At 45.9% G+C, this 15,406-nt stretch overlaps 1 protein-coding gene across 6 annotated transcripts in view; it reads right to left on the bottom strand.

The window, feature by feature from the left end:
• UACA (uveal autoantigen with coiled-coil domains and ankyrin repeats) overlaps positions 1-15,406 on the bottom strand; it is a 116,615-nt gene that overhangs the window by 9,467 nt on the left and 91,742 nt on the right. For 5 of the 6 annotated variants that reach the window (XM_033920285.1, XM_033920286.1, XM_033920287.1 and 2 more), the window contains 2 exons: positions 14,916-14,971; positions 11,221-13,506 (listed from right to left, as the gene is read on the bottom strand). In XM_033920285.1, coding sequence (XP_033776176.1) covers positions 11,221-13,506; positions 14,916-14,971 — 2,342 coding nt within the window. Of the gene's footprint in view, positions 1-9,297; positions 9,496-11,220; positions 13,507-14,915; positions 14,972-15,406 lie in introns of those variants that run through there. The other variant, XM_033920284.1, reaches the window with a different exon arrangement.

A 15,406-nucleotide genomic window follows, 5' to 3' on the forward strand; every position in this document is an offset into this window, starting at 1 on the left:
CTTTGCCAAGTCCAAGGAAAAAGGGAACCCCTCCATGGACTCCCAGACCTCTAACAGCACTTCCGCCAAAACCGCATTGCAGCAAGGAGGCGGACAGCGGAGGCTCAGAACTCCAAACTATACATTCTGTCGGAACCGCATGATCTGAAACCAGGTTCCGTATTCACAGTGACCCAAAAATAAAGATGAGCAGGCAGCTAGTCTTGAATAGCTGGCACACCGCCTGGCGATCCGCAAGGTCTCTGAACCCATTGGTCTGGGTATTACCCAGATCTGCTAAGTTAGCCTCTGCTAATTCCGCTAAAGAAACAGGCGACATCAACGGCACAGACACCGAAGCAGAAGCAAGGACAGGGACAAGCCGCCTGCTTTCTGGTACCCCAGTAAAGGAACAAGTCGTCATGCTGGCATCCAAAGGTGGAACAGACTGTTGTACTGGAGTCTGAGTGGGAGAAACAGGTAAAGCCCCTTTTACTCCTGGTTTGTTTTTTTTTACAGTCAGATACCTCAGAGCCCCAAAATCTGGGGAAAAACAGTCACCGGCGGCCAGAACTGCTCTGTGCGTCTCAGATCTCACAGGATTAGCAGACTGAGGAGACTTTTTCCAGGAACTGCGCTTGCGTTTCACAAAAACACCATCCGTGCCCAGTTTTGGTGCCCCAGACGCAGCAATCGCGACTTCGGTGGAATTAAAGGGCATTAGTGCCTCTCAGGAGGAGGGAAGTGCGAGATCCGCACATAAGAATTGCTGCTGCTGGGTCAGACCAGTGGTCCATTGTGCCCAGCAGTCCGCTCACGCGGCGGCCCTCTGGTCAAAGACCAACACCCTAACTGAGACTAGCCCTACCTGAGTACGTTCCAGTTCAGCAGGAACTTGTCTAACTTTGTCTTGAATCCCTGGAGGGTGTTTTCCCCTATGACAGACTCCGGAAGAGTGTTCCAGTTTTCTACCACTCTCTGGGTGAAGAAGAACTTCCATACATTCGTACGGAATCTATCCCCTTTCAATTTTAGATAGTGCCCTCTGGTTCTCCCAGCGCACAGGATACACGGCCGCAAATCCGGCTGCCATCTGCCGCATCTAAGGCAAGAATCCATGCCATCCTGTCCTGAGGTGGCCATCTGTGAAGTTTGGAGCAAAAACGAAGCTTCTAAGTCAAAAATATATACTTTTAGAAACTTTGAAGAAAATCCAAGATGGCCACTGCGGGTGCTGATTTTGCCTAAAAACACCTGTTAAAAACGTATGAAAATGCAAAAAAACGGCGATTTTAGGATTTAGGTGTGGGGGAATCAGGGCATGCAAGGAAACCCCTCAAAACCTCGATTTGAGCACCCCCCTAAAATCGGCAAACTCCGACTCACAGACACCACAGAGACATGTGCTGCAATGCATTTCAATGGCAGCACATAGTGCAAGCATAGGGAGATCAGTACCTCAAAAGCTGATTAAACTGGATTTTTCAGGTCTTCTGACAGTTTCACCTTCCCTGTCACCTCAGATCACGATCACCAGGACCCCTAAGGGAAATCAGGGAAGACATGCAGTACAGTTCCGATCCCGGCGTACCTCGGAACCGCAGCAGCCTGCGCTCTACCCCTTTGTGGATGAACCAGGGGAGAGATGGCTCCTGATCCTAGAAACCCGATACAATCCGCAGGCTGTCCAGAGGGCTTACTGCAGTTTCAGGCTTACAGAGCACCCTCCAGAAGCAGACAAACTTTAAAATGTCTGCGATCTCCTGCCGAAGGATCACTCATACAGTTGATTTGCAGCACGTGGGCAAACCTGTGGTACCGAAGAAAATAAAAGACTAGGAATCTATAACAATAAAATGCTAAGCACGCATGTGCACTCTAATGCGTGCTTCCCTGATCCCTGATCGGTCGGGCTGTGGTGGTAGGAGTGCGCATGCGCGCCAGACAAGCCTCCCTTCTCTTCACCTCTCCACCTCACGCAGCTGCAGAAACGGCCCCACACTAGCGGCTTCAGGCTCACTTAATCCCTTGCCGCCCCCCTTCCCTTCCCCCAATCCAACCAGCTCACTTAGTCCCTTCCCGCCCCCCCTTTACCTTCCCGCGATCCCGACTCCAAACCTGCAGCACTGTACACTTGCTGCTTCGGGGCCTTCTACTGCCCTGATTTACTCTGGCACGTCCCTGATGACATCATCAGAGATGCGGCAGAGCAAATCAGGGCAGTAGAAGGTCCCGAAGCAGCGTGTGTACAGTGCTGCAGATGCTGCTGGAGTCGCAGGTTTGTCGGGATCACGGGAAGGTAAGGGGGGGGCGGAAAGGGACTAAGGGAGCCTGCCAGACCGTGGGAAGGGAAAGGGGGGTTAGGGGAAACGCTGCTGCTGCACAGGGAAGTAGTGTGGGGGGGAGGGAAATGGAGGGGGAGGGAATGTTGGTTAATAATAGGAGACACAGGAAAAAAAAAAACCCCACATACAGCAGCCAAAGAGACAAACACCAAAACAAACACAGAGAGACCAAAAGTAAGAAATACAGACAGCAGCCAAAGAGATAGACAGAAGGTGACAGTCAAAAAATCACACAGAACAGGAGTCTAAAGAGACAGATTTAAAGAAAGAAAAAAAAAAATTTTGGACAAGGAGAGAGAGAGACAAACAAAAAAAAAAGACACACACAGAAGGACAGAGGGCTACAGAGACAGATTAAAAGAGACAGACACCAAAACAAAGACAGACATACAGCGGCCAAGGAGAGAGACAAAAAGAAAGACAGACACACAAATCTGTTCTAGCACCCATTAATATAACGGGCTTAAAGACTAGTTGAGAAATAAAATCAGGAGCAAAAGAAAACCAGAAGTTCTCAGCAAGGCTGCCTGCAGAAACAAACTGAACTTCAAGGGAAGTGGCCGCACAGGTGTCCTCGCAGAGGGGGTTGGTTTTATTTTTAAGTTCTGCAGCCAAGGCTAGAATGGAGTTCAGCCTCCAGAGGAATTGTACAAGAATGTGTGTTAAAGGGCAAAAAAAGCAAACAAGATTCTAGGAATGATTTTTAAAAAGGGATGGTGAAGACTAAGATATAGTGTTTTATCTATGAGATTTTGTAAATAAGTACGAATATGGTAAGCAATGTGGACAGCAGAAGCTTTTATTAGATACTAGCTGATGCCCCGGTGTTGCACGGGTATTTAATTATAGCAATAACACTGTAAATGGATTCAAATAAAGATACTTTATAGTGGTGAATGAAATTATTTTTTTACAGCTTAATAAAAAGTACAATATTCAAATTATAATGTGAAATATTTGACAAAATGAATACAATACAACTTGGTAAGAGCATTTACCTAGGAAACCCAGGAACCATTTTAACACGTTGCCTGAGAGACCGATAGATTCCAGATAGTCCAGGAGAATGGCATGATCAACCAAGTCGAAGGCACTACTGAGATCAAATTGCAGGCTAGTGCGCTTGTGCCTTGACTGAACAGGTTATGAGGGTGTCTACCAGAGAAGCGATGACAGTTTCAGTGCTGTGACCGGAGCGAAAGCCTGACTGGTTATCGTTTAGAATGTTGAATTTGTCCAGATAGGTTGTTAAATCTTGGTTGACCAGACCTTCCATCAGCTTTGTAAAGAAGGGTATGTTCGCAATGGGTCTGTAGTTGGATATAAGGGAGATGGAGTCTTTGGGGTTTTTTACAATTGGAGTGATAAGTATCTGGCATAGGTCCTCAGGAAATGAACCTGATTGAAGCTGGGAGGAGAGCCAGGCATATAACTTGGCTTTGAAGGAGGTCATAGAAACATAGAAATAGGCGGCAGATAAGGGCCACGGCCCATCTAGTCTGCCCACCCCAATGACCCTCCCCTACCTTTCTCTGTGAATAGATCCCACGTGTCTATCCCATTTGGCCTTAAAATCAAGCACGCTGCTGGCCTCAATAACCTGAAGTGGAAGACTATTCCAGCGATCAACCACCCTTTCAGTGAAAAATAATTTCCTGGTGACCCCGTGCAGTTTCCCGCCCCTGATTTTCCACGGATGCCCCCTTCTTGCCGCGGGACCCTTGAAAAAGAAGATATCTTCTTCCACCTCGATGCGGCCCGTGAGATACTTGAATGTCTCGATCATGTCACCCCCTCTCTCTGCATTCCTCGAGTGAGTACAGCTGCAACTTATCCAGCCGTTCCTCGTACGGGAGATCCTTGAGTCCCAAGACCATCCGGGTGGCCATTCTCTGGACCGACTCCAGTCTCAGCACATCCTTACGGTAATGCGGCCTCCAGAATTGGACACAGTATTCCAGGTGGGGCCTCACAATGGATCTATACAATGGCATAATGACTTCAGGCTTACGGCTGACGAAACTCCTGCGTATGCAACCTATGATTTGCCTTGCCTTGGATGAAGCTTGCTCCACTTGATTGGCAGTCTTCATGTTCTCAATGACGATCACCCCTAAGTCTCGTTCTGCTTCAGTTCTTGTTAGGATCTCGCCATTAAGGGTGTAAGTCTTGCATGGATTTTGGCTGCCCAGGTGCATGACTTTGCATTTTTTGGCATTGAAGCTGAGTTGCCAGGACCTAGACCAGCGCTCCAGTAGGAGTAGGTCGTGCATCATGTTGTCGGACATTGAATTTATGTCTGTTGTGCTTTTGCCCACTACATTGCTTAGTTTGGTGTCATCGGCGAATAATGTTATTTTACCTCGCAGCCCTTCTGCCAAGACTCTTATAAATATGTTGAATAGGATTGGGCCCAGACCGAGCCCTGCGGCACTCCACTGATTACCTCCGTCATTTCGGAGGGGGTGCCGTTCACCACTACCCTCTGAAGCCTACCTCCAAGCCAGTTCCCAACCCATTTCGTCAATGTGTCGCCCAATCCTATAGAACTCATCTTTGCTCAGCAACCTGCGGTGTGGTATGCTATCGAATGCTTTACTGAAGTCCAGGTATATGATGTCCAGGGACTCCCCAACATCCAGCTTCCTCATCACCTAGTCAAAGAAGCTGATCAGGTTGGATTGGCAGGATCTCCCCTTAGTAAATCCATGTTGATGGGGATCCCGTAGATTCTCCTCGTTCAGGATCGTATCCAATTGGCGTTTGATTAGAGTTTCCATTAGTTTGCACACTATTGATGTGAGACTCACCGGTCTGTAGTTTGCTGTCTCCATCTTGGAGCCTTTCTTGTGGAGTGGAATGACGTTAGTCGTCTTCCAGTCCAACGGGACGTTACCCATACTAAGGGAGAGATTGAAGAGTGCAGATAGCGGTTCTGCCAAGACATCACACAACTCCCTGAGCACCCTGAGGTGTAGGTTGACAGGCCCCATTGCCTTGTTAACCTTAAGCTTTGACAGCTCGCAGTAGACACCGCTGGGTGTAAACTCGAAATTACTAAACGGGTCATCTGCATCAACCCTTGTCTGTAGCTGAGGGCCGAGTCCTGGCGCCTAGCGGGTGAAGACTGAGCAGAAGTATTCATTTAACAGTTGGGCTTTTTCCGTGTCCGCTTCTACATAGTCTCCGTCTGGTTTCCTAAGACGTACTATCCCGCCTGAGTTCTTTTTTCTGTCATTGATATACCTGAAGAAGGATTTATCTCCTTTCTGGATATTCTTCGCTAGAGACTCCTCCATGCAGAATTTGGCCTCCCTAACTGCTGTTTTGACGGCTTTTGACTTGGCCAAATAGACTTCCCTAGAGTCCTGTTTCCCTGATTGTTTGTAAGAGATGAATGTTTTTTTCTTCTCCTTGATGAGGTCCGAAATCTCCGCAGAGAACCACTGTGGCTTATTGTTCCTTCGCCGTTTACTTACTGATTTAACATAGCGGTTTATTGCTTCTTGTATGGTGGCTTTCAAAGTCAACCACATTTCTTTCACGTTATCGGTTTCTGCTTGGCTTTGTAGCGCCTGGTGAACGAAGTCTCCCATTTCTTTGAAGTTTGTGTCCTTGAATTTGAGGACTTTGGTCAGTGTGGTAGATTTAGTGAAACCTTTCCTGAGATTGAACCATACCATGTTGTGGTCACTGGAGGCCAATGTGTCACCCACCGAGACCTCTGTGACACTTTCTCCATTGGTAAGTATCAGGTCCAGTATTGCCTGATCCCTTGTTGGTTCCAACACCAGTTGCCTGAGTCTTGCTCCCTTCATAGAGTTTAATAGCCTCCTGCTGCTGCCGGAAGCAGAGGAAAGCGTGTCCCAATCCACATCAGGCATGTTGAAGTCACCTAACAATACTGTGTCCCCACGCAAGGTGATATTCTCTATATCTCCGATTAATTCCATATCTAGGTCATCCTGTTGTCTTGGGGGTCTGTATATTACGCCAAGATACAGGCATTTGTCCTTCCCTCTGGCCAAATTTACCCAAAGGGATTCCCCAATGTAGTGGACATCTGTGATTCTGGTGACCTTAATGTCATCGGGGCAACTTTCATTACATTTGGTGGACAGCAATCTAGTTTGCAGTGGGAATTGGCATATTTTGAGTAAAGTTTGCAGAATTGTTGCCAGGAGGGGGTGGTGAAGTTGCTCCAGTACAAATCAGTCCTGGTTTCGTCATCATGGAACTGAGCATCAAGATAGTTCAGATGGTTGGTGGAGGTTGTAAGAAGGGTAGATCTGAGATTGGAGATTTTGTTATTGAAAAAGACGGCCAGGTCGTTGGCCGGTGGGGGGGAGTCTGAGGAAGGGCGGGTAAGGGACTGAATATCATAGAGATGGTTGACTATTTTGAATAGGTTTTTGATATCGGGGTTAGGGGAACCGATTTTTTGGGCGTAAAAGTTAGTGCGTTTGGTGATTATCAGATGTTTGTAGTCTTTTAGTTTTGTTCTCCAGTTGGCTCTGTCATTGCTGTCGTCGGATTTCAGCCATAGTCTTTCCAGTTTTCGAAGTTCCTGTTTTACTGATCCAAGTTCAGCATCAAACCAGCCGTCCAGCATTTTGTTTCTCATGTTCTTAGTTTTATAGGGGGCCATTGTGTTTAGGATCTGTGTGCTTGTGTTAATCCAGGCGTCAACCATAAAGGAGTCAGGGTCCAGGTTGGAAGAGATGTCGTAGTGGGAGCAGAATTCCACAGGGTTAATTAAGCCTCTTGTGGATATTACCTTCTTAGGCCTTTTTGTCGTCTTTGGATTGGGTAGGTGACGTCTTGCTTGTCAGTTGAGGTGGAAATTGCATAATTTGTGGTCTGACCATAGGGAATCTGTCCAGGTAGCTAGTTCCCAAAGGATCTTGGGATGGGCTTGTTCTTTGGAGGAGAAGGTTACTAGATCTAGATGGTGACCTTTATGGTTGGTTTTTTCAGGAGTCGGTATGAAAAAGTCAAGAGAGGAGATGGGGGATAGTAGGTCTTTTGTGTCACTCTGCTCAACCTGTTCTAGGTGAATGTTCAGATCCCCGATCAATAGGTTGTAGGGACCTGTAATTGAGTTGGTGAGGAGGAATTCTGAAAAGCTGTATTTAGCAGCGGACTATTTCTTAGGAGGGATGTAGAATAGGGTAAGAATTAAGTCATCTTCTAGTTGGTCAGATTGAAGTTTGCAAGAAAGAATTTCGAGGTCTGTGGAGGATTTCAAGGCTAGGATGGTGGACTTGAATGGATCTCTTACTATGATGCTAGTCTTCCTCCTCTTCCCCAGATTCTGGGTAGAGTTTTGATTTTAAACCAAGGTGGGAGACAGTCGCGAATTATGATATCGGTGTCGGAGATCAACCATGTTTCAGTTTAATATGCTTTCTTTAGACGTTTACAATAAGAATCAAATGCCATATACAACTGAAAATGCACAGGCTGTTAGAAATGACCACACAAAGAGCCACAGCTGGCATTTCTGAACACGCACGGGCTATAAATGTCACCATTTCCTTCTAACATGAGTATTAAGTAGTTAAATATCCATTTCACCTTCAGATTTTACTATTCTTTTCACTTTTTTTATTACATACCATATCAAAGGAATATTTTTTTCCTTACCAATTAGATAAAATGCTTCTCCATTTAAGCCTTTGCTAGTTTGTTTTCCTGGAAATTTCTTCCTATATCTTGATGCTAATATTTTGCTCCTTTCTATTTGAACTATAATGATCTCTTTCCCCATGTTAAAACATCCAATACTAAATTGTTATGAAAGGAATGGACAATAAACTGACCATAAATCATAATGCTTCTGTATTATTCTGTGGTGAAACTGCCCCTTGAGTATTGTGTGTAATTCCAGCCACCATATCGCAAAAGATACAACAGAATTAGAAGAGATACCAAAACTCACTTAGCAGGGTTTAAAAAAGGTTTGGATAACTTCCTAAAAGAGAAGTCCATAATTAAGATGGACTTGGGGAAATTCACTGTTTGTTCCTAGGATAAGCAGCATAAAACCTGTTTTTCTCCTTGGAATCTTGCCTGGGTTTGATGGCCATTCAGTCTATCTCAGTATAGCAACTCTTATGTTCTTAGTTCTAAACCAAGGGCTTAAGCTGACGAAGTAGAAGGGAAAGGCTCTTTTGCAACTTTGTGGGCAAATGCTGGAAGGATGACAGACAGGTTAGGAGTCTGGAGAAGTATTAGGGAAAATTCATTCAATAACACAGAAGGCAGTAAGGGGAGGTTCATTATAAGTAAAAAAAAAAAAAAAAGGGGGAGGGGGAAGGTGCAGAAGTTTCTGTTTATGCTATTTATGTTGCTTTTATGCTGTTTATGTTATTTGCAACAGTGAAAATGTGTTCCAAAATGCTATGTTGGAATTAAAATATAAATAAAATAAATACATACAAGACAGATGAAATGAAATGATAATCATTCTTTCAATCCAGACCAATAATTTGATGTTAAGATGAAAAAGGAATGTCAAAATTGTCAGAGGAATGGAACCAGACATGTCTCGGCCAATAAGGAACTCGGATGATCACAGGTCCTGTGGCAGAATTTTCCCACCCCCACTCTAGGAGTGAGGAATGTCCATCATCTTCTGCGTTTCCTTATCTTTTAACAGAAATTAGGAACCATCTTGATAAGGAGAACAAAAGATCTGACCACCAGGACTATTCTGTACAAGGTTGTCAGAGGAGTTTGTGCCTGGCTGGCAGACGACTTCTCAGTTTCCCTCTACTGCTGCCCAGCACGTTGTACTCGAGATAGACCTTGGACTGATGCCCAGCTCCTTCAATGCCTTAATCATAGCACCCAGTATCTGCCAAGGATCTGATCCAAATAGCTATCTTCCTCCTCAACTCCTCCTCTAATACCAGATGAGCTGTAGAAAGAGTTATGTCTTCCTGGGGATTTGAGTACTGATGGCCCAACTCAATTCTTAGATACCTTAAGCACATAAGTAGGCATGTGTGGATGAACAATCCTCTCTGCTAGGGTGCTTACAAAGTCGTATAGTGATCTCTCTGCTCCAAGCATCATGCTCTGGATGAGGACTCAAAGTTGATGTCTTTTTACCTTCAACACAGGAATTCTTTGCCTTCCTCAAATAGGGACTTTGACGAGGGTCAGTCTGGATAAGAACATAAGAATAACCATACTGAGTCAGGCGAATGGTCCATCTAGTCCAGGGGTCCCCAAAGTCCCTCCTTGAGGACCGAATCCAGTCAGGTTTTCAGGATTTCCCCAATGAATATGCATTGAAAGCAGTGCATGCACATAGATCTCATGCATATTCACTGGGGAAATCCTGAAAACCCGACTGGATTAGGCCCTCAAGGAGGGACTTTGAGGACCCCTAATCTAATCCAATATTCTGTTTCCAACAGTGGTCAATCCAAGTCACAAGCACCTGACAGAAACCCAAACAGCAGCAACATTTCATGCTACCAATTCCAGGACAAGCAGGGGCCTCCCCCATGTCTGTCTCAATAGCAGGCTATGGACTTATCCAAACCTTTTAAAAACCCAACTATGCTAACCACTGTTGCCATATCCTCAAGCAACGAGTTCCAGAGCTTAACTATTCTTTGAGTGAAAAAATATTTCCCACTATTTGTTTTAAAAGTATTTCCATATAACTTCACCTAGTATCCCCTGGTCTTTGTACTCCCCCCCCCCTAGCCATCTCTCTTCCAAGCTGAAGATCCCTAACCTCTTTAGCCACCTTCTTACAAGAGGAGTTCCATTCCCTTTATCAAGTTTTGGTCACTTTTCTTTGAACCTTTTCTAATTCCGGCTCCTGGGTCCTTCAAGGTCCATGCCACTAATGCACATTTATCAGACTTGGCTGAACTACAAGGATCCTTTCCTTTACCCTTGACCATGAAGCCATCTAATAGTCATTTAACACTTAACTAGGACCTGGCTTTTTGAGTCTGAACACAGTGATCAATCTGGCCCTGCTCCACTGCAAGCACTTCCTGAAGCCAACAGGGCTCTTTTTCTTCTAGGACAGGGGTAGGCAATTCCGGTCCTCGAGAGCCGGAGCCTGGTCAGGTTTTCAGGATATCCACAATAAATATGCATGAGAAAGATTTGCATCTCAAGGAGGCAGTGCATGCAAATCCATCTCATACATATTCATTGTGGATATCCTGAAAACTTGACCTGGCTCCGGTTCTCAAGGACCAGAATTGCCTACTCCTGTTCTAGGACATCAAGAGAACAGGCAAACTGAAACCAAACAGCACAATGTTCCCAAGCCTGACTGATGAAGGTTAGGACTGTGTGAAAAAAACATGAATAGCTTTCAAACAATTAAAAAATGTTAACTAAGGCAAGTTTAAGTGGAAGGGAACAAAAAAACTGTAGTAATCCAAAGCACATTTTTGCCATCATAAAAAACCTCTCATGAACTCTTTGTAGATCTATGGGAAAGGTGTGGCTCACTGGTAGAGTTGCTGCCTCTGCACCCCCAAGATTATGAAATCAAATCCAAGTGCTACTCCTCGTGACCCTGGTCAAGTTACTTAATCCTCCAATGCCCACTGCTTTGAATGCCAAAGCTACAAAAAGGTGGTATACAAGTCCCCATTCCCTTCCCTCCCCTATCTCCATTTCAGATTCCCACCATGCTCATTGTGTGAAAGCCCAGACATGTGTGGATCTCCACAATAGGAAACTAAAAAAAACTAAGCAAACACACACCTTAGAAAACTACTAACATATATTCCATGGGATTCTGTCATCCACTTGGGGTTCTTGCCATCCCAGGCTTTTCATTAAGGAAAGGTTGTTGAAATGAAAGAGTAGCTAGTGACATGCAACATCTGCCTGTGTTGGTCTTGTGGCTTACCTTGTTATCCTTCATTTTTAGCTGTCTGGCCGAGTCCTGGATACTTTTCTGTAGGTCACTGATGGTGGCAAGCGAGTGGTCATATCTCTCTGTTAATTCCCCAATTTCCTGCTCAATGCAGGTACTCCTGATCTGTAATGTCTCTCTGGCTTCCATGTCTTCTTGTTCTTTTCTCTTAGCCTTGGTCACTTCTTCGCATGCATGCTGGTACTTCTCCTGAAGAAGAGTGAAACTCTGCTCTCTAATGAATGCCTGGGCTTCCAATTCAGCTCTTACAGCTTCAGCAACCTGCCTTCCCTGCTGTTCCTCCATTGCTGCTTTGATGCTCTGAATCTCAGCCTGCAGTTCAGAGATCTCCATGTCTTTAGCTTGCACAACATTCATTTTGTCCTTCAAGTGTCTCTTCGATGCAGCAGTCTCTTTCTCCAGAGCCTCCCTCACCTGCTGCTCTTGCTGCCTCGATGCTTTCAGCTCCTGATCACAGTTTACTTCTTTCAACCTCAATTTTTCTTGCAGATCCTCGATAGTGCTTGTCAGATTCTGCTTCACGCCATTCAACTCTTCCTTGGACACTTGCTCTACCTGGTCTTCTCGCAACTGCCGCAGTTCGGTCTGCAGCTTCTCATTCTTCCACTCCTCCTCCTTCATTGCCTTCTGACTCACCCTGCAGATTTCCTTCTGCTCCAACAGTTGCTGCCTGAGATTGCTCACTGTGGCTTGCAGGCACTGTTCTTGTTCTTCAGCACTGGCAATAGGGACGTAATTGAGGCGAATGTGCTCCTTTATGGTGTCCAGCTCTTCCTTCTGTGCTCTGGTGGCAGCACGCAAAGTTACAAGCTCCCCTTGATCACACTCATGTATGGCTTGTGCCTGAGCCAGTTGCTCCGTCAGCAACTGCATAGCACTCTCCAGTACTGCCACTTTCTCCCTGTGCTCAAGCACATTGATGAATTCTGTGCTGATCTTGCAGTGCAAGTTTGCAAGCTGCTGTTCTAGTACTGCATATGCATCCGTCAGCTGTGTACATTGCTGCCTGACTACCTCTTCTCTCTCTCGGGCACCATCCTCACTGAGGGCTGCTTCCTGAACACAGACCTTCAGCTCATCATTGATGACCTTCAGCTCCTGGGTCTTAGCTTGCGCTTCACTGTAACTGCATATGAGCTCATCTAGCTGCCCCTGCAGCTCTGCCAGTTTACATTTCAGAGTAGCAATTTCCTTCTCATGTCTCTTTGTTGGGATGTAGGTTGTCTGCAGGTGGTCTATGTTCTGTAGGAGCTGCTCTGCTTCCAGCCGGCTGTTTTTCTGTTTCAAAACAGAGTCTGCCAGTTGCGATTCCAGTCCAGCAATGGTTACCTTATAGGCCTCTGTCAGCTCAGAATGCTGCCATTGTGGTACGGCAGTGGCTAACTTCTTTTGCAGCTGCTCACTGGTTGCTAGTGCATCCTTTGCTTCAGCCTGAGAGCTCTGAACCTGTGCAGCCAACTGGGAAATCTGGTCTTTAAGCTCTTTGGCCTCCCGTTGCTGCTCTGCCAACTCCCTTTCTACTGCTGACACTTGCTTGGCTTTTTCATTCACTTCATTTGTCAGCAAACTCTTCATGTTTCCAAAGCGATCAGCTGGGACACACAGGGTGAGTTGTGATGCCATATCCTTCAACTGCCCTTGCAGCTCCTGGAACCTGTATGTTGCTTGCTCTCTCTCACTTTCATGTGTCCTCTTCTCCTCATGCATTCTGCGGTTTTCTTGGCTAAGCCGCACCTCCTCCCTGCGAAGCTCTTCTGCCAGAAGTTCCTGCTGCCTCAGCTGATTGCGTAGTCGGCCTACCTCAGATGAGGCCCCCTCATACTTGGTTTTCATGTCAGAGAGCTGCTCGTGCAGCTCCTCTATGAATCTACCACTCCCTGGCAGTGCTTCTTGACGCAGGTGATCCTTCAGTGCCAGGAACTGACTCTGCATCTGCTTCACTTTTCCCTCCGAGTCAAACATACGTTTCTGGACATCCTTGAGGGCATCCTCTAGCTCTCTGATCTGCTTGTCTGCTGCTACTTGGGTTTGCTCACACTCTACAGTCAGTGCCTCACACTTAGCTGTCTTCTGGGCCAGCTCCTGCTGAAGTTTGGTCACCTCATTCTTTGCCCCTTCATAGTGTCTGCGCAATGTGTCCAATTCCTTTCTCAGCATATCCATGTCTCCAGGGATTGCCTGGCCAAGTCCCGCCAACTCCAGGGGTCTCAACATAGATCGAGGCTGGAGATGGGATGGCAACAATGACATTTGTGTGTGCTGAAGAAAAAAGAAGAAAACATTAATGTATATTTTCCTTTACAGACTTAAAATGCTTCAAAAAGATCAGAATTCCTCCATCACAAATAGATGTGTCCAGCAAAACTATTCCTGTTAGGTTCAATATCTCCCAAATTACCTCAGTAAATGGACACAGTGGGCACTACCATAGGAGAAGAGAAGCAATGCTCCCTGGATGCTCTGGCAATTGCAGGGTAGCCTATACTGCGAGGTAATGCATGGGATAGCACAGTCCGTCAAGCTGCATTGGCCTACACCACCTTAGCCCTACGCATCACCCTCCCAGTCTTGGTCTATTCTCACTCTTGTGAACATCCTTCCTTAGTAAAAATCTCTGTGAGATTGATACCCTGTGTTCCAATAAGTGAACATTCTTCCACCCACATGCTATTAAAATTATGCAGTTGCTGATGGTTAGAAGGGCATCATCTACTAAACAGGAAAAATTCAAAATGTTAATTAAGTGGCTGATAATGGACCCTCGGCTGCATTTCGGTGAGGAGTGGCCTAGTTGTAGAACTGCTGCCTCAGCACCCTGAGGTTGTGGGATCGAATGCCAGTGCCGCTCCTTGTGACCCAGGGTAAGTCACTTAATCCTCCATTGCCCCAGGTACAAAATAAGTACCGATATATTTGTAAACTGCTTTGAATATGTAACCATAAAAAGGTGGCCTACTAGTCCCATTCCCTTCCTTCTATACACTTAAGTAAACTTTCTGGGTACAAGTTAGTTGCTCAGATGGTACATTTCCCTCAGTAGTCCAGCACAGGGCAGCATCCCACCAGTACCATATACAGTACTCCCCTGATATTTGCGGGGGTTCCGTTCCAGGAACCCCTGCGAATCTCGAAAAACCGCGAATACAGTTTTTCATGGGGGAGCCTGAATAGGGCAGTGGAAGAGGGCAGGAGAGCAGCCAGAGCGCCGCGAATGCAGGAAATCACTCACAGTACGCTCTGACCGCCTCTTCCTACACTAAGTCCTGCGTGTCAAAGCAGCTCCTGATTGGATAAGGCCTGACTTATTGCAGGAAGAGGCTGTCAGAGCGTACCGCGAGTGATTTCCTGCACTCGCAGCACTCCGGCTGCTCTCTCCTGCCTCTCCCGCTCCACTCTCCTTGTTGGCGGTTTGCTGTCAGAAAATACCGCGAATGACCGGGACCGCTGACCATGAACAACCAAGGGAACACTGTACAATTCATTCTAGACCCAAACCTAAACAAAAATGTTCTACATTGACTAATGACAACCTTAGCGAATTCTACTCACTGTAATACTGTTTTAAGATCATTAAATATTGATGAAAATATCAGTAGCCTACTCTCCTTTCATCTGTGAACACAGTTTTCCTAGTAAATGGCTTATGGCATGCACTACATACAAATTACCTGCTGTATAATCATGCCAACCCCATGGCTCTGCTTCACAAGTATGTCTTCCTTCCCTGCAACATGAGACATGACATTTAGCCACTACTAGGATTTATAAAGCAAGCTTGAATAAGGACCATCAAAACTGACATGATTTGAGACATGGGAAATGTTATAATGTAGCATGCATGAGGAAGGGGGGGGGAAATTGAAAAGCCTTATTTCATAAATTATACTCAAAAGAACGTTTTTAAAATGTGCAGTTTATTTTTGTATTTACCATATTTTTCGCTCCATAAGACCTGACCATAAGACGCACCTTAGATTTAGAGGAAAACAAGAAAAAAAATAAAAAACAACCATTCTGAACCAAATTCTCCCTGCCAGGCTCTGTATCCTGCCCCCTCCCACTCTGGTGGTCTAGTGATAGGCTGGGACAGGGCATAGGGTGGGCTGGGACAGGGCAGGCAGGCCTAGTGACAGGCAGGCAAGGCCCATAACCCCTCACG

This window comes from Geotrypetes seraphini, chromosome 14 (genome assembly GCF_902459505.1).
Source record: "Geotrypetes seraphini chromosome 14, aGeoSer1.1, whole genome shotgun sequence".
NCBI lineage: Eukaryota > Metazoa > Chordata > Amphibia > Gymnophiona > Dermophiidae > Geotrypetes > Geotrypetes seraphini.